At 39.3% G+C, this 22,403-nt stretch overlaps 3 protein-coding genes across 3 annotated transcripts in view; 2 read left to right on the plus strand and 1 right to left on the minus strand.

Moving 5' to 3' along the window:
* LOC121604362 (histone H3-like) overlaps positions 1-22,403 on the plus strand; it is a 610,603-nt gene that overhangs the window by 323,971 nt on the left and 264,229 nt on the right. The gene's annotated exons all lie outside the window — the stretch shown is intronic.
* zgc:163040 (uncharacterized protein LOC100038789 homolog) overlaps positions 1-22,403 on the minus strand; it is a 408,070-nt gene that overhangs the window by 91,590 nt on the left and 294,077 nt on the right. The gene's annotated exons all lie outside the window — the stretch shown is intronic.
* LOC121604337 (inactive rhomboid protein 2-like) overlaps positions 141-22,403 on the plus strand; it is a 32,230-nt gene continuing 9,967 nt past the window's right edge. Inside the window, exons 1-16 of the mRNA XM_041933831.1 lie at positions 141-268; positions 12,112-12,261; positions 14,961-15,112; positions 16,054-16,237; positions 17,073-17,294; positions 17,785-17,913; positions 18,491-18,600; positions 18,891-19,109; positions 19,433-19,544; positions 19,961-20,035; positions 20,659-20,820; positions 20,968-21,053; positions 21,177-21,240; positions 21,422-21,516; positions 22,120-22,195; positions 22,293-22,393. Of these exons, the coding sequence (XP_041789765.1) occupies positions 12,124-12,261; positions 14,961-15,112; positions 16,054-16,237; positions 17,073-17,294; positions 17,785-17,913; positions 18,491-18,600; positions 18,891-19,109; positions 19,433-19,544; positions 19,961-20,035; positions 20,659-20,820; positions 20,968-21,053; positions 21,177-21,240; positions 21,422-21,516; positions 22,120-22,195; positions 22,293-22,393 (1,925 nt within the window). The 5' untranslated portion in view covers positions 141-268; positions 12,112-12,123. The remainder of the gene's footprint in view (positions 269-12,111; positions 12,262-14,960; positions 15,113-16,053; positions 16,238-17,072; positions 17,295-17,784; positions 17,914-18,490; positions 18,601-18,890; positions 19,110-19,432; positions 19,545-19,960; positions 20,036-20,658; positions 20,821-20,967; positions 21,054-21,176; positions 21,241-21,421; positions 21,517-22,119; positions 22,196-22,292; positions 22,394-22,403) is intronic.

Below are 22,403 nucleotides of genomic sequence, written 5' to 3' on the forward strand. Positions count from 1 at the left end.
GCCGAGCTCAGTATGCTGAGTGTTCATTACTGTCGTTTGGGCACGCGGCCGAGTGTTGGAGTTGGATTGGACCCAGCTCTTCTTCTCTGTGGATACGATAAGTCGTAACTCCGCCCCCTGCTCCTCCGTGGAGCCGTAGTCAAGGATGTTGGAGGACAGAAAGAGGGAAGTAGTGACACTCTGGTGGACAGTAGCCTACACAGTATTGTAGCATTTCGGACATACACCGTCTGCTAATGAATAATAACCCAGTTATTTCTTCTCGGAGGTGAGTGGAACCAGACTATTTACACTTTAAATTTGTTTTTGGGACGTTAAAGCCGTTAAAAGTTAACTTAAAATGTGTGGGTCAACGGCCGTTATCGAGTTTTTAAAATGAAAACTGTTATTAAACATCTCAAATCACCGTGTGTCGTAACGTTACTCTGATTAATAGGGTTTCGATGTTAGATGTGAACCTGGGTCAGTCAAAGATTTGTAAAAAGCACCACTAACACAGTTAATGGCAGTTAAAATGTTAGCTTACAGCGGTCCTCTTCACCTTACCGTTAACGATACGCGAGCCTGAAAGCATGCCTCGGCAAGCCCTTTGTTGCTCTAGCCGACCGGACAAATACCACTATTCATCTCAAATTTCATTCTGTTATCCCTTTAGAGTTAATTATGGTCACCATGTGCCGACAAATTCATTTGTCGTTTACACCCCTCCCATTTGTTTTTCAAAGAACGGAGGAGGGAGTGTTCCCACACGGCACAGCACTGCCATGTAACCAGGAATGACCAAAACTGAAAGACGTATCCGCCTAAATAACTTTTTCTAATCTTAAACTTCACTAGGCTTATCAGACCCCACTTCTCAGAGGGGTCTGTTAAGGATAAAACCTTATCAAATGTTTATCTATGGAAACTTGTGAGATAAATGAAATTGTGAATTCATTTCTAGACAGTGTAAAGCGGGAGAAAATGTAGCTCAGCAACAAAATGCGTTAAGCCCTTGTGGAGATGAACAGTGTGGACGCAACTGTCGTTCATTAATCATCACAGCATTATTGTAGTGTCTGTCTGAAGGTATATGGAAGTATCACATCATAAAAAAAAGTCATGTTCAGCCAATCGTTTGTATGTTTGTTTGTTTGTTTTTTTGCATGGTTTTATTTTAAAATAATAAGTGTAGGATCGTTTATTTTATTTAATCTAGACACACTCCTGGAAGAAAAGACTGAGGGTGCTAGTCACCCATTCCCATCGAATACAAACATGTTAAGATAACTGAATCATGGGAAACATTAAGACTTTGTACAAAGGCAGTATTACTGTATACAGATCAGTTAACATTGCAGTTCCTTTTTAGGTCATTACTTTAAGAGAACACTTACGACTTACAGTATAATGATAATATAAATAATCTAAAATAAATACTAAATACTTTGATTGAAGCAGCAGTCGTCATTATATTATTGTCATTACGTCACAACTTCATGATCTCTTCCTACATGCAATGCCCAGTTAAAATTAACCCCCTTTATCATCTACTGTATGTGCATGCATCTGTGCAGAAGAGGAAGCAGTGAGTAATGGAGTGTTATTGCATGGTGTTTTCCATTGCAGTCTGTTTGAGCACATCATTCTTTATGCAGCTGTGAAGTCAATCCAGAAAAGGAGGAAATGCATTGTATAAGCATGCTGTGTGACAAGCAACTACGCAACAGCTGCATCTGCATGAACAGGCATGGCATTTGAACCACTGGTGCACCTGTCATTGAGTTAACGGACTGTGTCAAGGGAAACTGTAACCCATCGCAAATCAAAAAGTTTATATTCTGTGACAATCAGCCAAAATGCAACACATTTAATCAGAATTAGCAAGCGAGCTCGGTCTGGATTTTAGACAAGTCCTGTAAAATGAAGTGGGACAGATTTGGATTTGGATGTTTCCAGGAAGGAGATTTTGTGTGTTGTTCAAACTTTTTTTAACAGTAGCTTTCTCCAGTAGTTTACAAATGGGGCATGTTGACCTTCACGGTCCTATCTGGTTTTCCAGACAGCCCCCGGAACCTGTGAAGTGGTCTAATAGATTGATCTTGCCTCTTTTGTTTGAAGTTAAAGTGCAGTAACAGAATGCATCTGCTCAGAGGTTTCAGTTTTTTCATTGTTACCTCCCCATCAATACTGTACAGTTTGTGGTGCCTGAATAATGTATAATTAATTTTAATGCTCTTTAAATTTGGGCTTTGGGAAACCCTTATCCACTTACAGTCAGTGCAGTCCAGTCTGTCTTGGTGTCACAATCACATCTTGTCATCACTTCCTTCTAGGGGCTTTCCTTCTTTGACCTTATCTGTTTTCAGCTGCTATGCCACAGCACGCCCATAAAGCATGGTGCCGTTTTCCTTTTATAATAACACCCCACTTCAGTAACAGGAGTATCAGGTTGCAGGCCAGGCATTTTTTTCCTGCACTCCCATGCCAACATTCGTTCAAAGTGCACAACACATTATCTCAAAATATTTGGATAAAAGGATTTCTGTGGATACTCTGCCTTTGCTCTCATTGGTGCAGAGAGTAGGTTGTAGACCGTTTACATTTATTGTTGCATGGAAACAGCTCATTTTCCTCACCGTTTCTTGAAAGATCCAGGAGGGGACAAAATGTCTTTACTCACTTTCTGTCTGGCACCACAGCTAATTTGTGACTCTGAGTGAGAGTACACTACGTTGTCTTTCTCAGATTTGACAGCCAGGCTGGCCCAGTTACATAAACACACATTTTTTCGTCTACTGCTTTATGTGTCTACTTGTTGCACCAATGACAGAGAGGAAATACATGACAGGGTAGCTATACCTTGTTTATTGTGTCAACACACAGTCTGAATATTAGTTATTTAGGTCACATCATGAGGATTGCGAGGAACTCTCGGACTGGGAACAAGGCTGAGGTATTGCATAGTAGCTTGCAGTTATGCAGGTTTGGGCATGCAGTCTCTTGGAAAATGGTGCAATGTTTTAAACTGTCTCTGGAATGGTTAAGTTGAAGCCAGAGTCCTTTTCAAATAAGATGCCTTGATACTGAACTTGAATTACTGTCTTGTAATAGCTTTAAAACAGAACAATTGATTTGTCTGAAGGACCAAAGTGCTACTATCAGCCAAAGTTGGGTAATGGGATACGTAAAGACCCAAGGTTTTGTTCAGAGTCATCATCAAGAGATATTGTTATTGTAAGTGAAGAATGAGTGGGCAGTTTGGATTCTTGCTCTGACTGTTTAGAAGCACACAGACACTACTGAAACTCACACTCTCTCCTACGCCCAATCATGATTGTGTGTTCAGTCATGATCTGTTTGTACCGTACACACACGTGAAAAACTTTGTATGTGTTTTAGTTGCAGAATGTCATTTCATTTCTGCCATCAAAGGTTTTGTTTGTCTTTCTAAAGGTCTGGTCAAAGCAGAGTGCTCCTCTTTATTCTTGAGGCAGTCTGCCAGCTGGCAGCTGGCCCATTTACTGTAGACTTCTTATACACTCAGTCCTATCTGGTCTGCCATTTTCGTCCGTAATAATGCAGGTTAATCAGCAAATGTAATGTGATTCGTTCTCAGAGTTCGACCATGGCTTGGATTAGGCATCTTAACAGAATGTATTTGGCAGAAAACCCAAAGTATATTACATAAGAACAATGGTTAGTGTACTGCAGGGTATGTCTATAAATACATTTACATACGGCAGGAACAGACACACATACATGTCATACAGCAGAGGGGCCTTTCCGCTAACAAAAAAGCTGTTGCAGTATGAAGTGTGAAAATAATGTTAGGCTTGGCTATGTGAGACTACACAAAAAACAATGTGAAAAAAACAGTTTCCCACATCCAAGCTAATGCTCTGATTACTTAACTGTCTTCAAATGAGGCTTAACCTTTATAGTTTTTCGTGACTGTCCCTCAATATTAAATACTCCAACATTGCTTCAGTGTCTGGGTCTATAATAGATGCTACCAGCCACATTATCTGCAGAACGTTTTAATGCCAAATTCAACATGCTAGCTTGCAAAATACACAGTAAGGCAACATAAAATGCCCAAACTTTCAGGTTCTTAGTTTGAAGTCAGTGCACATGTAAATCAAGTTGTTGTTGTAGGGACATTTTCATTTCCACTGTCTTCACATTCTCAGATGCTGGGAGTAGATGAAGACTTTTGTGTTGGTTCTTGCAGCCAGCAGCAGAGACACTGGGATGCATTGCTTGTAATGTTGCCTTCCACATCCTCATGTTACTGGAGTTGCTGTTACAACCAGAAAAATAGTTTTCATTGGATGTAACTCCAGTTCTCTGAGTATGTGCGTCACCCTCTACTTGTATATTATTGTAACCACAGTAAAGCACATTTTTTTAATATGCTAAAAAGATTGTCAAGAACATACCACCAGTGACGGTGACTTAACTGGTATTGTGCCTATCCCTTGTTTGTGGAACATGGAACATTAATTTTCATAACACGTACTTTTATATAAATCCCGAAATCACATTGGATTTTTGTTTGCTTGGATTAGTATTTGAAAGTAGAAAATTTTTTTTCTGAAACTGAGGCATTGCAGTTTTTGGGGTTAAAACCCCGTAGCCTATAAAGTAACTGATTTATAGCTATTTTACTGCAGTCATGCACCTCTCACATAGGGGGATAGAGTTTTAAACATGTTGCTAGTCATGGCTACTTTTACCTCTTTATGATGTGGTGTTTTGGGTTCAACTTCAAGCAATATGGTCAGAATTAAATTTTACACCCTGAAATAAAAATATGAGTAATGGCTGTCTTGAATGTAGAATGTATGAAATCTTGTTCAGTACCAATAGCGGACAACACTTGAAAGACAACTCACCCCTGCTTCTTTCATAACCCTTGTTCCAGAGCCACCCTCAGTCTGAGGTGGCCTTCCTAACAGAGTAATACAAGGAGTGATGTTAAAATATCTACACTGTGGCTTGTACACATCCGAAAAAAGCTATCATTAGGAAACCACAAAATAAAAATGAAAATTAGGAAGTGGAAATTTTGGACTTGGGATGGTGCCAGAATAAGGATCTGTGAATCAACAAGATATCATAATTCATCCCCTGCTGACTGAAGTTTGACCTGAATGGCAGGGTAAATACACAATCTATCCTCATGTTGGTATTATACCTCACACTGTTGGTGTAGACCAATACCACGTACAAATTTACACGTCTTGTAGCGGTATTTAAACAGTTACACATGCTTTTGTATATGTCCTTGTCAAGTGATGAGGCAGTTACCTGAAGGTTTGTTTCTCATTTAGCCAGCATTAATTTCAGTTTCAGTAATGGCACTGGCCACCACAGTTATTTCCACTGTGGACATGGGTAGCAAAATTATGTTTTGTTCACAACGCTTCTCTTAAACCGACTCATTTGGTGTTGAATTGTATCAGTGTATAGGGCACCATTATGTTTGTTGTTACTGTAGTTGAAGAAAGTGTGAGTAAGCAAAGTCTCAAGTCTGTGTGACAAAGGGAAGGATGTTTTGCACAGTTGTCTGTAGCACAGGACACAGTTATCACACATGCACACCATTGTCAAAAGTGCCACCATGTGTCATGTTAAATGATCACTGCCTCACTCAAGATTATTATTGCTTTTATAATGTTTGATGATGGAAGCTCTTCAGATTCAAAAGAAGTTGCTAGAATAAGAGGAATGCCTTTCTGCAGTTTTTGACCTTTATTACATTCATGTAAAAGGTTCACTGTGACAGGCCTATCAACCGCAAGCTGCTTTAACAAGGTTTTTTATTATGGAGACCTGATATTATCATATTCTGATATTATCAACTCCAAGCAACCAACTCCAACCTTAAATATGCTAATAATATAACATTTTACAGTTAGAAATAAGAAATGCCCAAAGATAATTGTTATCATTCTGTCTGTGTAGTGAAGTAAACTACATGTGAGTGTTTGCACATCAGCGGACGAGAGAAATCAGAAGATTTACCTACCAATAAATAACGAAGCTGAAGGCTTAAGTGGAATACATTTTAGTGAACTGAGATCAAACCCTTGGCCAGTGTATTGACTATAAATATTCATTACAGTCTGCCTAGAGACACCATTAGCCAGTCCTGTGTATGCAGTCAATAGCTTCTCTATAACAAATAATATGACACCTCCCAACTCAACTCCAATTTCCCCTTATTATGGGGAAGAACCACATCTTTGTCATGAACTTGAACTTGTTCACACCACTTTCCAATGTGAGAGTTAGTGACAAGGCACTGTGGTAATGTTTCACTTATTAATACTGGTTACTTTCACTCCTAAAGTAGATTTAGACTTTCTGGACCGCAACAAATGGAAAAACAGCAATAACGTTGAACTTGGCACAAGGGCTTGGCACTATGACCTCAGATAATTATTACGATATTTTTATTTATTTATTTGTTTATTTTCAGTGACTGCATTATATCACAGTAGCACAAAAAGAAAATGGGATGCTCCCTTTAAAACATGATTCTACCTTATTTTACTCAATAAAAAAATGAAAGGCAACTTATCTTAAGAAAGAAAAAAATATTTAAAAAAACGTATTATTTATTTTTGGCGACAACACAAAAAAAGCAATGTGTTTCCCATGTCAAACATACTACTCAGGTTGTTTAATTGGCTTCAGATGAAGCTTAACGTTCACAAAGTTTCTCTTGAGTGTCCCTCAAAGTCAAATACACCAACATTGCTCCAGTGTGTGGGTCTACAATAGATGCTACCATCCACATTATCTGCAGAACGTGCTAATGCTAAATTTAACATGCTAGCCCGCAAAATAAATATTAAAGCAACATAAAAATGTCAAAACTTGCAGGTTCTAAGTTTGACATCGATATTGATCTATCCTTGAGCATCACTTTTTGATCCTGCTTTGTATTGGCACTCAAAGCAGTCTGAAGTAAAATGAATAGTGCACACATATATCCAGTTGCTGTTGTTGTGGGGACATTTTTAGTGTGTTAATCCACTGTGTTTTCACTTTCTCAGATGGGTGGGAGTAGATGAAGAATTTTGTGTTGGTTCTTGCAGGCAGCAACAAAGAAACTGCTGTGCGCTGCACGCAATATTACCTTCCACATCTTCGTATTACCAGAGTCAGCATTATAGTGAGCAAAATAGTAGTTACTTGGTGCAACTCCAGTTCTGTGAGTATGTGTGTAGCCCTCTACCTGCATGTTATCACAGCCACATTAAAGCACATTATTTTTAATATGCTAAAACATTTATCAGTGTAATGATGGTGTTGCAAAATCCATCCATGTTGTGGCAAAACATGACACAGGTGGTGGTGACAGAACTGGTGTACCACCCACCCATCACTACTTGGCACTCACAACAATATAGTTCAGTGATTCACTCTTTTGTGCACAAAGCTAGAAGCAACAACAGCTTTTTATTGCTGTGGAGGCGCATAGAGTAGTTCCTCAACAATTCTCTTGGCGCAGATGTGAGAAGAATACCAAAAATACACAGCAGATGAAAGAGTTTGGTTGCTATCGGAGTAGCCATAGTTTTTGTCATTTTATCAACTTTTTCATATCTTTATTTGTGTGTATGATAAACATAAAGTATGAGGTTTAGCTGTATAAGGCCAATAATGAGAATAATAGTTCAAATCCAAATAACATCCAGGATTAAATGTCTGATTATGGTGTTTAACAGTCAGCATTTTCTTTGACATGATTATGACCTTCAGATTTTGTTGTCAAACAATACAGCCACACTTAAGATCATGTCAGTAAGCTTAATATGGCCAAGTCTGGAAAAGCACCTTTGTTTTGCACGTTTGTCCAGTGCTGCCTGCACTTAACGTAAGTCACAGTGAGTGTGCTTGGCCCAAGTGGAGTTGGCCAACTGCTGTGTAGAGTGAGTGTGACAGAAAATGAAACACAATCTCCTTCCCACACCCCTACATCAACGTACATACATACAATGTAGGTTGCGTATGCGGTTTGTAAGATGGGGGCAATTTGTCCTGACTGCATTTGCAATGTGCATTCGAAAATATAAAGCTCTGAGTGAATGAGTGCAGTCCAGGCTTTCTCCAGGTTGACAGGGGAGCAACCTGGGGAACACTGCCTTGAGCGTCAGGCAAAGGGGAATGCACACAAACAAACACATTGACACATTCTCAGGGCAGGCCCCTCTCTGGGGGAAGAGAGTGAACCATGGTGACACACTCTCACAGGAACATGTGATATCACCAAAAACAAAGGGTTGGCGGTAGCTAACACACAAACAGTGTGGTCCCAATGATTAATGGTAAAGTGAGGAACTGTTTGGATGAACCAGTGACTAATTAGACTACGAAGAGGCACAGACATGCATATACTCATTGGAAAGGGTACTTTCCATGTTTTGTGATACTAGGTACAGTATTGGTGATGTTATTGTGGACATACCTTTTTCTTGCTCTGGCATGTGACTCATTGGGATCATGTGATGTAAGGAAAAGGCGGCTGAATTGTCTTTCCCAAGCTTTCCCATATTTGTTTTTGTAGCACTCCCTCACCTTCTTAGCAAGCTTAAACTTGATTTGACTTTTCTTGTCATGGTTAAAGAAACACAACTAGAACATGGCATACTGTATATTTTGCCCAAAATCCATTCACATCATTTGAAAATTGAATTTAACATTAGCTAAAAGTGGCTACGAGAGAGAATTGACAGATGGTAAATGATCAGAAAGAAATTATCCATGTTCACCTTACGGTGCTGCTTTTTAATGACATACGACCATTTCTAGACACAGCTGGGGAAAATTATGGTTGTGGATTCAGTAAAAGTAGCTGAACTCATTCTTAACATATTTTTCTGGTGGATGATATGTGTCAGAACAGGCCTGCTGCTTAACACCAGGAGAAATGTCTCTTTTTTTCTGCCTGTGTTGTGGAGCCTTTTAATCTTTTTTTCAGCACTGCTGTGGTCATTGAGCTAATCAGAAGATTAGATTTGCTCAACAAGAGCCAGCCTACTTTAAAAGTATCTTACCTAGAGTGGTGCTGTACATTGAATTCATCTCCATGCTCTATTTCAGGGGTCTTAAACTCAATCCTGTTCTCTTGTAGAGGGACCTCTTAAACACCCTTTGTATGTTTACTTTTCAACAATACATTTTGGCAATATTCAGTCTAAGGCTGAGAAACTCATCTTTCCCTCAGAATGGCAGCTTTCTTCTTGCAAACAGGATGCAGGCACAAGATCTGTTTATGTTAAGATGCACAATTAGGCGCTGCTTGCTAAATGTTAATGTGAAATAAATCTAAATCTAAACTATATATATATATATATATATATATATATTTTTTTTTTTTTTTCCCCCAGTCTGTGGTTAGTGGTTTATACTCTGTAGCTTTCTAGCTTGTTCTATATCGCTGTTATCCCTCTGGAGAATACAGTTTGTAGTCAGTTCCCATTAATTTTCCTATGTGGATCTTAACAACTGCCTGTGTACATTGATAGACTATGGTCAACAATGGTCCCTCTGCCACTTGAGCCCTCTGTCCATTAGCCAAATTCCTAGCTATTTCATTATCTAAGTGGATGGGTTCCAGTCTCTACCCATAACTCCACTAGACCACGGCTAGATTGCCAGTAGCTTCCTCTGTGTCTCAAGAGGACTAAATTAGGCATTCTGCCCAAGCTTGAGATATTTATTACACATTATTGAAAACACTGTTGGCAGAATCGAAATGTACACCCTTATTAGCATAAAGGTATTGCAGACATGTTGTTTTTTTCAGGGGGGGTAGGGGCATGAACAATATGTAAAGCCTTGTCTAACTGTGCCGGAGCTCTGTCGTAGAAGCTAGGCTATTGACTGAGCTGGTGTCAGATTTCTCTGCTGCTGCCATTCCTGCCGCAGACACCCAGGGTCTTGCATTGATTTTATAAACCACAACTCCGGGACAACTTCAAGGCTTTCAAAACCATAAGGACATAATGGATGTGTTGGCCAAGGCTTTTGATGTTATAGGTTTATGTCTGTAATGCCTTTGAGTCCTCTGGAAATATTCAGTGTAATGCTACAAGACATTCTGAGTTCCAGGAATAGACTGGCTGGTTGCTCCGCTGTTGACTATGATTGGTAAAGACGGAGATCAGTGAGTTTGACAATATTATTTGATTTACTGAGCAGATAGGAGGCAAATGATGAGTCTTATCACATCAACTGAACTGGCAAGACTGTGGATGTGATTTACTGCATGTTATTTGTGTAGTCCAAAGTGCACAACATATGCACACATGTGATGTAGTTCAGTAAATAATGTTGTTGAAACACTGACTGTAAGACACAGTGATCCTGATAGGAGTTGTCCTACTGGTACTTGGTTGAGTATTTTTTAAATAGTTAGGTGTAAAATGTGTTTCAGACGTAAGATGCTGATCTCATTCAGAGCAACTTATTAATGAATGTAGATGTGGAAAAAGCGTTAATTTCTAGATAATCGTTATTATATGCAATCAATAAAAAGGAGTACAATGCTGTTTTCAGTTCAAGCTGTGGAAAAGGGTACGGATTACTGACCACCGGCGGGGTGCTGATATTTGAGAGCACTATTGATCCCTGTCATGTGATGTCATCGGGTATCACTCCCAACAGGTTAACAGCTGGCATATCAGTTGCTTTTTCATTAGTGGTCGAAGTTTGTACATTAGGCCCACCAGAATCAGTTTCTGGTTTATTTAGTTGGCTAACCAGTTCTCTTGAATTTATTTTAAATTTCAAATAGAATTTGTTTATTTGGATGTCTCTCGATGGCTGTACTGTATGACACTATATATCATGAAATGATAGAAATTTTTCAGCTTGTAGACAGATTTTGCTGTATGATTTATGCCAAGGCAGCAATCCCTTTATTATTTCTCTGTGGCCAATTGCACATGATCAATGAGCAGGGTAGCTTTTGGCATCGTAATTGCAGTCTTTTTGCTTTACTGTAATGAAGGACGTTGATTTGTCAGGTATTTAATTCACTGTATTAATCAACGGAATACATGTCCATTTGGTTATTCTGTCACTATGTTTTCCCTAATGAATTGCCAAAAATGTCCTATATCATAATATGCTTAGCAGTGTTACATGTAAATTTACAAATGCCACACACATGTCTATATTTCACACTCCAAGTCTCTAGGTTAGGAACCTTGGTATTATTTGTACAGTATTACCTCAGCATACAGAGCACTGTGTCGCAAGGCAAGGTTGCTGTCCTGGATATAACACCATTTCTAATCTGCTGCAAGTGAATGCAAGGCCTTTTAAGGATCACTTAAGAAATTGCCTTTGAAGGTAATCAAAAAGAAAGGGAAATTGGCAATGATTTTTTTTAACAAATTTGAAGTGGAGGAGAGCCATCTACTGCTGTGTGCAAATGTGCCACAAAAGAAACTTGATACACAAACATTTAAGTTTTTAAAGCTTGACATTTTGTGTATGTGTTTAATTCTTATTTTATTAAAATATTTCCATCCTTCCCTAGTTTGCATGTAGACATAGCATCACAATATCAACATGCATTCACTAGTAAAGATTGGCTACTAGTTTTAGCAGTATTAGTTAGTTCATGTTTTTTGCAGTAATCATCCACTGTCATCGTTACCATGATTTTTTATTCTTAATTAACAGTAATCCTGTTAAAATCAGAGGTTACAAGATGTTACATATAATCCTATTGCAGAATATTGTGTTTGTATCTTATTAATGCATTTGAGTAATAACCTCTGTATATCTTCCACTAATTTTAACTTGCAGCTCATACAATGCTTATTTTGGGTATGAGCCCAGTCATACAACACTGTTTGACAGTTAATTTCAGACATACATCTTCCAAAACTTAGTATAGTGGTAGAAGAGAAACCTGTAATAGTCATAACATCTTCAGTGCTGATGGAGCATATGTGGTGTAAGTGCTGAAAAGTCCCTAGAATTTGAAAGGACATGTAAATTTCTCACAGCGGTATTGTACGGAGCAGTGTGATAATTGTGTAAATCAAACTTATGTTTGAATTGTTTTTTGAATAACATCAATTATGATTTTCTTACCTCCAGCACTCTAATAGGATGGCATCACAGGGGGGGGAGGAGCCTCCTCCAAACAGAGGTCAATCAGATAGCCGACTTAAGAGCAAGAAGCCGCCCAGCCTTGTAATAGCTATCCCTCCACCTGAGGACCCAATGTCTCACGACCCTGCAAAACAGGTAGGCTGACCGTTTTGGCCTTGACCCTGTCTTCTACAGCCCGGCCTCTTGTGGCAGATGGTCATAAGATGGGTTGTCCCTATGACTAATCACTTCCTGCAATAGTGCTGGTGTTAAGTACTTTCCCATGTGTGTTGAGTTAATAAAAATTTTTGAAAAGAACCCTGAGGCTGCAACCTCTATTACTCTAGATGATATATACTGTCCGAAATCATAAATTAACAATAAGAATAATTTGTCATTTACATAGATTTTCCTGAAGAGCAGGTAAATGTTCACAAATGCAGTAAAGTTCAATGTTTTTCTGTTGCAAGGACTGTTTTTACCTCTGCCTGACAGTCTGGCATTTGCTTTCACCGCTTTCTGCAAGACTGTTTAAACAGCCATGTTTTAGTGGTTAGTGCAGTGCTATTGTTTAACAAGTAACTCTAATTCTATCTGTTAGTCACCTGAAAATGTATCTGGGACATTTATTTTTTATATTTTATTTCAATTCCACTCTTACCTCCTCCTTCCCCCCAGTCCCTCCCCATCCATAGTGAGTGAAATGTTTTGATCATCAGAGTAAACTTGTAGTATAATATAAACAGCAAAAAATAACCTGAATATCATGAATGCAGCTCAGCATGTCAACTTCAGTTTATTCAAAGAAAACACATTCAGAGATAAGCATCTGAAAAAGGTATTCTGTTAGTCAAGAGTGAGTTAGTCAAACATGGCCTAACCAGACTGGATTAAATTGAGGTTCAAATAGGATCCTGATTAACTCGAGATGGGCTTGGTATCTTGATTTAAAGAGAAAATTTGGTTGAATTGGGATAAAACCCTGCTCAGTGGTGGTTATGGAAACTTTTATTGGAAACTAATCACAAAAAAGGTTTTAATATTCTCAGACTCACAGTAGATGATGCAGTTAATTTAGTTCACTTGGGTTGATGGACTATTTGAAAGAAGATGTCATGTCGATTAATCATAAACAATAAAAGAAAAAAAGGACGTTCATTTTAGAAGTTCAAAAGTGCTTAATACTTGTTTATGGGGGTGGCATGCTCTCCCTCTCGTCCTCTGACTTTGCTATTTTCTCAGGCAGGGAGGCATTTTGGACAGCTGTCTTGCAGTTTTTGGGCACAAGGCCATACATTTTCCCCTGTGGGCTCCGTGCTTAGAACACAAACGATGGCATTTCAGCTACACAAAGTAATAAGTAGTCAGAGTTTAATTGAGTGTGCTGCAGTTTAAGTGTTCCTAAAGACCAACTAGTGTAATGAACATGCAAATATATTGCGAACTCAGGCATGCACTGTAGCTTTGTTGTTACAAGAGGGAAAAAAGAAGAAGAAAGAGGCCACTCAGACTGCCAACTGTGTTTTTTCCATTACTGAAACAAATTTAGATAATACCAAATTGGGAAATGTTTCACTAAATCATGTACTGTGCTTAATACTGAAACAACTACATTTACTTTTGAAAAGTTGAGTTTACACATTTAAGATTTTTAGTTTTTATACTATCTATAAAACCTAATGCACCAAAGAGTAAAGTGAGGACATTTTTGAGGTCTTTTTCTGTGTGTGTTGTTATTGTCAGTAGCCACATCTACGCTGCTGTGATAATATCCTATATTTTTGTTTGTATTTTTTGTTTGCATTGATTACTGCATATGAGAAGAAGAACAAGAACAGCTGCTGTGCAAACAGTGAATAAATGTCTATATTAATAATAATAATAATTGTACTATGTATAGTGTCTCCTCTGTGTCCCCTTTTAATAAATTTAACTGTTGTTGGTCGTCACAATTAGATTACTCGTTATAAACCACAGAGAGTAAATGTACTAAATAAGACCATTCATCAACTACATCTACATTTACTTGTGATTTACTGATGCTAAGGTTGTTAACCATAGAGCGCACAAGTCCTGGATGAAGTGTCCAAGACTGTAAAATTTTTGTGGGCACCCGTTGTTTTTGTCAGGTAACGGCTCTGTGTTTGCAAAAAGCGAGACAGTGTATACCCCTATCTCAACATGCTGAGCCAACCTTAACGTACAGCTCTCTTACAGCTCCATTAACTCTGAGAATGACAAGACCATTAGCCTCACCATCTGCAGTCACTGCAGGTTAAGATAATGGACTCTCAGAGGAATCACTGAACCTCACATAACAGGAGAACACTATAAACAGCATACACAAGTAGGTGTTTAAGAGAACAGGGAGAAGGAGTGGCCCTTTTAGTAATACCCAACCATACAAAATATTGACTGAACACAACAGTGTCCATATTAAAAGTGCACTTAATCCAACAATCTTAATCAATCTGGGATTTAGTCTTGCCACTGATTGTGAGTATTTCAGTCATTACAATAATTACCTAATTACTCCTTATAATTTAATACTAGTTTAATCTGAGGTGTTCTGTACATTCCTGAGGGTCCTGCAATAATTAATTGTCTTTAATTCTGCCTGTTAGCCAGTAAAGTACTGTAGACTTTCGTAATTATCCAGCTCTGTGTGTGTTCTTACACAGACAAACAGTTTCTCATGTCTTCTCTGCCTTGCTGTTGCTGCTGCTTTAATTAGGTTATTGTAATATTCATGTAACTGTAATTATAGTACTGAATAATATGTCACTTCCCCATTCTGTGTAGGCATTGTACTGTAACAACAATTATTCTACTTATTTCTCCTTTTCTATGATCAGCCATTGCGCTCATCTCTGAAGAAAAGCGTGAGTGGTCGAGCCACCAGTTCTGTGTCGGAGAGCGTAAGTGGAGCTGGAGATGGACGCTTCTCAGCCAGAGACAGGAGGGCAAAGTTTGGTAGACAAACGTCGCTTTCACAAAGCATCCGCAAGTAAGACTACGAGTTTTGAATCATGCTGATGATTTTTGTTCATGTTGCTTTGCATTCAGGTTGTTACTGTCAAGTCTGACAATTTTAAATGAGACCTACAGTAGATACATAAGTAGTCATTGGGTTCATGACAAAAAAACAACCAGCAAAGCACTCACGCACCAAAATGTATAATGCAAGAAAGGCAAGTGCTGTTCCCTGCAGGTCATTCACCAAAATATGTTCTCTTCAGGATCCCTCTTATCAGAATTCCCCCTATTGAACATTAAATAGTCTTTATATAGTACAATGACATTCAGTTAAGCGGTGTCAGTGTCCATCGAGCAGCATTTTTAAGTTTTGGTGTCAAATTCCAAGTCAATTTTTTCTGTCTTCTACTCCCTGTGCAGATAAGGTAAAGCTCTCACAGTCAGTTTTGTTTTGTTTGTTGTGAATGTAACTTGAAACAGAGGTGCTTATAAACAGATGCTATCTAAATGTCTGCCGTCTCATTTTGTGGATATCTTAGCCAGTTTGACATCTTGTAACTGAACTGTAATGCACCACCATTGTGTTCAGCTTTTTGCCTTTTGTTATGGCACAATTTCTTACATTGTCACACACAGTAAGCTGAACCATACCTCATCCAATTCCTTATTTAGACAGTGTATGGAGTGCCTCCTTTCTCATCAAACCTGCACAGATGGGGAAAAGCAGATTTAACCCCATGCCCATTGTGCTAAGTGAGGAATCACGGAGCAAATTCTCAGCTGCTTCTCAAAGTCTCTTGCAGAGGGATGGTGCTGATGGAGGCACGATCACAATTTCTTACATTGTTTAGATGTTACTAGAACAATGGCTGCATACATTGTTGAAATGTATGCTGTCTTCCCGTGTTACCTTAACATCATCTGCCCTTGCTGTTTGACTCTGAAGACACCCTCTTCTTCCTTTACCTCTAGAAATACAGCCCAGTGGTTTGGGGTAGGGGAAGACTGTGAGACCAAGCAGCAGGTATGGCACAGGAAGAGCCTGCGCCACTGCAGCCAGCGCTACGGCAAGCTGAAGGCCCAATACAGAGAGCCTGAGACAGCCACCAGCATCGACCAGGGCCTGGACTCACCAGCTACACACAAAATGCCCAAGGTATCCTACTTTCATAGAGACATATAATCACAGCCATTAATTAACATTCACAAGCATTCTATTCAACACAGTTTGTTTAGAAATATCTTAATATCCTGATCCTTGTGCATGAATATACTAAAATATCCTGCTGTGGAAGTAAGTTGCACAGACAGCAACAAGAGACAGGAAATTCTCATTTCCGCTCAGTTTCACAACCAGCCAGCATGATTTCATGTCATGACCCTTAGAGACGTCTCTGAAAGGACAGGAGCAAAAAGAGAGAGAGATGGAGAATGTGAGGAGAGAGGAGAAATGTCTGGTTTTAATAAAGTAGAGTGCTGTATGGTGACAGACATTGGCCATCTGTGCCCCAGATGAATCATGTCACTCCCCTCAGTCTGTCAGACAGCTCTACTCATCTACTTGGCGTTCATTTTTTTTCTTTTGTTCTCTATCTTGTGCCTACCCTCCCCTGCTTTTTTGACTCTGCATTTGTTTGCTCTAACAATTTCCATCTAGCAGCAATTTATTTTTCCGCTTACTTTACACATGTACACACAGGCACACAAACACACAAACACATGTGAGAGGAATTCTTTCTCAAAGTGTCAGCCTTGTAAACTCAGTAAGACTTTTAGGTGTCAGTATAACTGTCTGTCCGGTATCATCTCTGAGTGATACGTTTTCTCTCGTCTCTTCTGCTTACTGTCTGAGAATTCTGCTTTGTGAGTGCTGTGCATGTAGGACCAGCCATTACAGCAGATGTTTAAAGCGTTGTGACCAAATTTTCTGTAATGTCACAGCATTCCTAAAATATTTATGTCAGGTTGACTCTAATCTCTGTTTTTGGCAGATTGTGGATCCCCTAGCACGGGGCCGAGCCTTCCGTTGCCCAGATGAGATGGACAGTCGCTCCCCCAGGACCCCTCACATCCCCCAGGGGGGTCCCATTACCCCAGGTGTCACCTCACTCAGCTCCTTCACCAGCCAGCGCTCCGGGTACAGCCGCTTCCCCAGGCGTAAGAGAGAGTCTGTCGCTCGCATGAGCATCCGAGCTGCATCCAACCTAATGAGGGTGGGTTGTGTCTGTACCACAAAATCTCTGAGTATGTATTCCAGATAGGGGGGATAGTTGTTTTACTTAATGGATGTATTAGGTAGGTGTTTTTAGTTGTTGTTTCCAATAGAAACAGATCTCTGTGAAATTTGAATTTTATGCCATTGGATATGAATCAATTTCAGACAACACACAGTGCACAAAAGTGATTTGTGAAGTAACCACACATTCCTCAATCTAAAATTCAGACTCCATATTGATCCTCATGCTTTTGTTGACTTAATAGGCAGAATTATTATACAGGTGAAAGGTAGATATTCATGTTCAAGTACACTAAACCCAGGTTACACAAAGGACGCATATACTTTTGCATACCCATTTGTCATTGATTTAAATTTTCTAAATGCTATTAAAAATGCTTTCTCTATATATATATATAAATAAATATATATATATATTTATACATAGCTGATCTAAGAAACATTATGCATGCATGTGTGTGGTTCAGGGTCGTAGCGGCTTGGCAGGCTCCCAGACAGGTCGCAGTTTCCCCAAGAGGAGCTTTGCCAGGCCCAGCTGGATGGATGAGGAGACCGTGGACTCCGCAGACATGTCAGAGTCGCTCTTCTTCAGCAAGGTTAGCAACCACTATCCCGCTGTTAGTGCCTTGGCAGTAAAATGTCTCTTTGTGCCGACTTTCTTTGGCATTTTGTTTTTTATGTTGAGGCACACATCTGCAACCAGGTCAAAAACCTTTCCATGTATACTGCGATATATATGTTCACCTGTCTTTTTTACCTCCCTTCATCATGTCAGTCAGCAAGGGCAGTTTCCATTTCTTATCTCTTTTGGCTGCTTTTTTTCTCATTTGTAGATTTAAAAGGTTTCTCTGTAACCAACCTCTTTTCTTCTTATCTCTACTGCTTGGTCTGACCAGCTCATAGCTAGTTGCTTCAAAACAAAGATTAGAGGTTCATCATGCATATCTAATATGTGTATATATGTCAAAGTTATTAAACTATGCGACCATTTGACACATACAACTCAGAACCTGCTCATCATCCTGTATTTCCCCTTTCACCATAATGTCTGTGGCAACAGGAGCAGGATCCTATTGTTTAAACACATATGAGGCCTGGCTGCTAATTCATTACTAACCTGCATGTTTTTCTTCCTATACTTCTTTTGTTATCGCCATTACCTCCCCTGTGTAGGTTGATGCCCATGATGAGTTGTACTCAATGGCTGATGACGTATTTGAATCGCCTCCCATGTCTGCATCTTTAGCTCCCAGCGAGCAGCCTGACCAGAAGTTCCCAAGCCTGTAAGTGAATACACAACCTGTTTATTAGCTATGAAGCTTATGGTCTACCTACCAGGTATGGCTGTTTGAAGTAAATAAAACTTCTGTATGTTGACTGTAACAAAAGCAGAATTGACATACTCCTAACATACCTTTCTACTTGTAAAATTGGTCTACTTCCTTTTCTTGTAATATTTATTTCTTGTATTTCATATACAAACATTTAATTTGTACACCTTGTTTTCCTTGTTCTGCTTTATCTGTCTACATCCCACCTTTCTGCCCCTTTCTCCACTCTTGTCTCACCCCAGTAAGGACATATCTCGAACACCCAGGACACCAGTAGTTGTGCACGATAAGAGCCGTCCTCGTCGGGGTGGTCGCATCGCCTCTCAAGTGAAGCACTTTGCATTTGATAAACATAAGCGTCAGTACGGCATGGGAGTTGTGGGGAAGTGGCTGAATCGGCATTACCGACGCAGCCTCAGCAGCAACATCCAGAAACAGCTGGACGACTTCCACAGCCACAGGTTCGGAAATGAGTGGATGCTAATGTTCATGGACACACTAGTGGATTATTCACAGACTTGAAATAAAAGACTTGTAGATCTGAGTCAGCGCGAGATAAGTAACAAGCGAAACTAGCTAAATCACTGTTTTAGTAGTAAAAACTGGAGAAAAGTTGGAGGGTTATGTACAAGTTCGAGTAATCTTTAGAGCAGTATGCAGAGTTTTAGTAGTTCTTCTCCCCTATTATATGATGTTTGGCACCAGGATTGACACTATGTTTTGGCTTTTAATGATTTTTGCCTGTTTTATCTGATTTACTGTGGTTTTCTGCTTTGTTTTTTAGGCCATACTTTACCTACTGGATCACGTTTGTCCATATAGTAATTACTTTGCTGGCCTGTTGTACATATGGTTTTGCCCCTGTGGGGTTTGCACAACATTCTACATCTGAACTGGTGAGTGAAGTTAGAAACTTTGACATGATTTGTTGCATTTTACCATGTTTACTACCAAGATGATGTAAACATCCTGCTATCTATAGTGCAAAAATGTCTGGTTATTGCTTTTTGTGAAACTGAGCAATGAAGCTAGGATCTCATAATCTGCTCATTGAATACAAGGATGAAATCATTCAATATTGAAAGCAACTTAAAAAGTGATCTAATTTTTCTGATCATGCAAACAAATCAAAATCAATCGAAAACAAAACTAAATGATGCCCTTATGAGACAAAATGTATTTATCGCCACCTTCACCTAGAAATCATAAATGAACATTGAACAATGAACTGTAAATGTTTTGGTACTTGTTACTGTAATGTAATACATTCAGCAGACCACTGCCATCTGTGTCACTCTGCTGCCCTCTTTAGGTGCTGAAGAACAAAGGTATATATGAGAGTGTCAAGTTTATTCAACAGGAGAACTTCTGGATTGGTCCGAGCTCTGTGAGTCTCTTGCTTTTTTCAGCTCATCTGCTATATGTTTTTCATTATCTACCTAGATGGATACTCACATTAGATGTTCATCTTGCTGCATAAGATAAAGTTAACTGTTCCCTTAAATGATGTGCACCAATCCTAAAATGAACAGATTTTAGAATTGAGCCAGATTCTAAATACTGTCCTAGATAAATAAGGGGTGTTCACTTTGTTCTACAGTTTTACAGTCTGGTGTATCATTTGGTGACACTAGACATTTTTTACCTCATCGCGTGCAGGGTTGCACCTTTCTTAGTTTATTTTTCTGACTTAATCACTTACTGAACTTCCTGTCACACACTGTTGCTCTCACCAAGCCCTATCCTTCCTCTTACCCACACTTTTTTTAGCCAGAGACTCTTTGCTATATCTAGAAAGTTGCTTCCTTAAAAATGTCACACAGATAGCATTTGTTCCTGCAAGTGTGAAGTTAAAACCAGGGCCTCTGTTTTTCCTGGAAAATAACAGCCATTAACAACTAGTTAAATGACAGAGAAACGTAATCTACATCCAGAGTTTTTCTCTTTAATAGATCTCTGTATGGGCTGCCATGTATGTGCATCTTTATGATAATTTTCCCTACTTTTCAGGACGACCTGATCCACTTGGGGGCCAAATTCTCACCGTGCATCCGTCAGGACACACAGATAGTCCAGCTGATCCAGAGGACCAAAGACCTGGAAAGAGACTCTGGCTGCTGCGTTCAGAATGACAACTCCGGATGTGTGCAGACCTTCAGCTCCGACTGCTCTGTTAGTGATTTTTATATATATATATATATGTTTATACACACACACACACACACACACACTGTATATTATTACTGTTGTGTTTATCGTTGTTTTAATTCCTTTGTGATTTAATGCAATGAATACTCAACTTGAAATAACTACGTGCAGGAGACGCTGGCCACATTTATTAAATGGAACAACGAGCCTGTGTACATCAACAGGTTCTCTGGTTCTGTCTGTCACCAGGATCCCAGGTGAGAATATAGATGTGATTTCATATATATTTGTAAGTGAATTAATTGCCAAAATGTGCATGTCATTTTGGATAAATCTCTTCAAATCATATTTTCTCATCTTGTGTTGCTTGTTGTGAGTAGAGTGTGTGAAGAGCCTGCCTCTACAGAGCCTCATACATGGCCTGATGACATCACCCAGTGGCCGGTGAGGGGACACTGCTACTAACTTGGAAATTTTCTACACAAACGTCCACTTCTTTATTTATACAAAATATTTTTTCAATGCCGCTCTCTGTGGCTCTATGAGGCCTACGCAGGAAATAAGATACAAGTAAGATTTTTGTACAATATGTCTGAAACATAGGTCATTGCTTGTCCTTCTGCAGGTGTGTACAAAACCCAAGAAGTGGAACCACACGGGCTACAGACACATGGACTGTAACATCAAGGGACGGCCTTGCTGCATAGGAACGAAGGGCAGGTTAGACACATGGGCTTGTATACTGTCTGCTGTGTGTTGTTTACTGGCTTCAAGGCCTGCAGATATCACCTTGATCTACTATTCCACCTTTCTTGCTTAACTGCCATTTCATCACTAGTTAATGGTTGAAGGTTACTAGTAGGGATGTTAAGATACCGAAAACTCACGGTACAATAGTACCCTGATAAAGTCCACAATCTGATATTTATTGTGACATTAAAAAAAAAGAAAGAAAGAAAAAATAAGTTAAAAAAATGCCCTTTATTGATAAATTAGTGTGTGCAGCATTGTTCATGAAAAAATATATAATAAAATCTAAAAGTCAATGGAGCATTCTCAATCCCCTTTTTGTGAAGGGAGTTTGTCTTTTTTACTGCTGTGATTGCAGCCTCTGCTGTTCCAACAAAAACAATACAATTTTTGACAAGGAGAGATTGTGAATATAAGCAGCCATGTAATGTCGTGGTAGGTAGCGGCACAGTCCCACAATGTCATCAAGCCATATTTTTATTGCGATATTGCGATATTCGATATATTGTAATATCTCTAGTTAGTAAATAACTAATGAAAAATTAAATTGCATTTTGCTTGTCCCTCCTTTAGATGTGAGATTACGACCAGAGAATATTGCTCTTTCATGCATGGTTACTTCCATGAGGATGCCACGCTCTGCTCACAGGTAGTGTGTGTGATGTGTGTGTGTGTGTGTGCGTGCGTGCATGTATGTCCGTTGATGTGTCAGTATATTTCTGAACCCATACACTACTCTTGCACAGGTTCACTGTCTGGATGACGTCTGTGGTTTGCTGCCCTTCCTCAATCCTGATATCCCTGATCAGTTCTACCGCCTCTGGCTCTCTCTCTTCCTCCATGCTGGGTATGCACCA

This window comes from Chelmon rostratus, chromosome 3 (genome assembly GCF_017976325.1).
Source record: "Chelmon rostratus isolate fCheRos1 chromosome 3, fCheRos1.pri, whole genome shotgun sequence".
Classification (NCBI taxonomy): domain Eukaryota; kingdom Metazoa; phylum Chordata; class Actinopteri; order Chaetodontiformes; family Chaetodontidae; genus Chelmon; species Chelmon rostratus.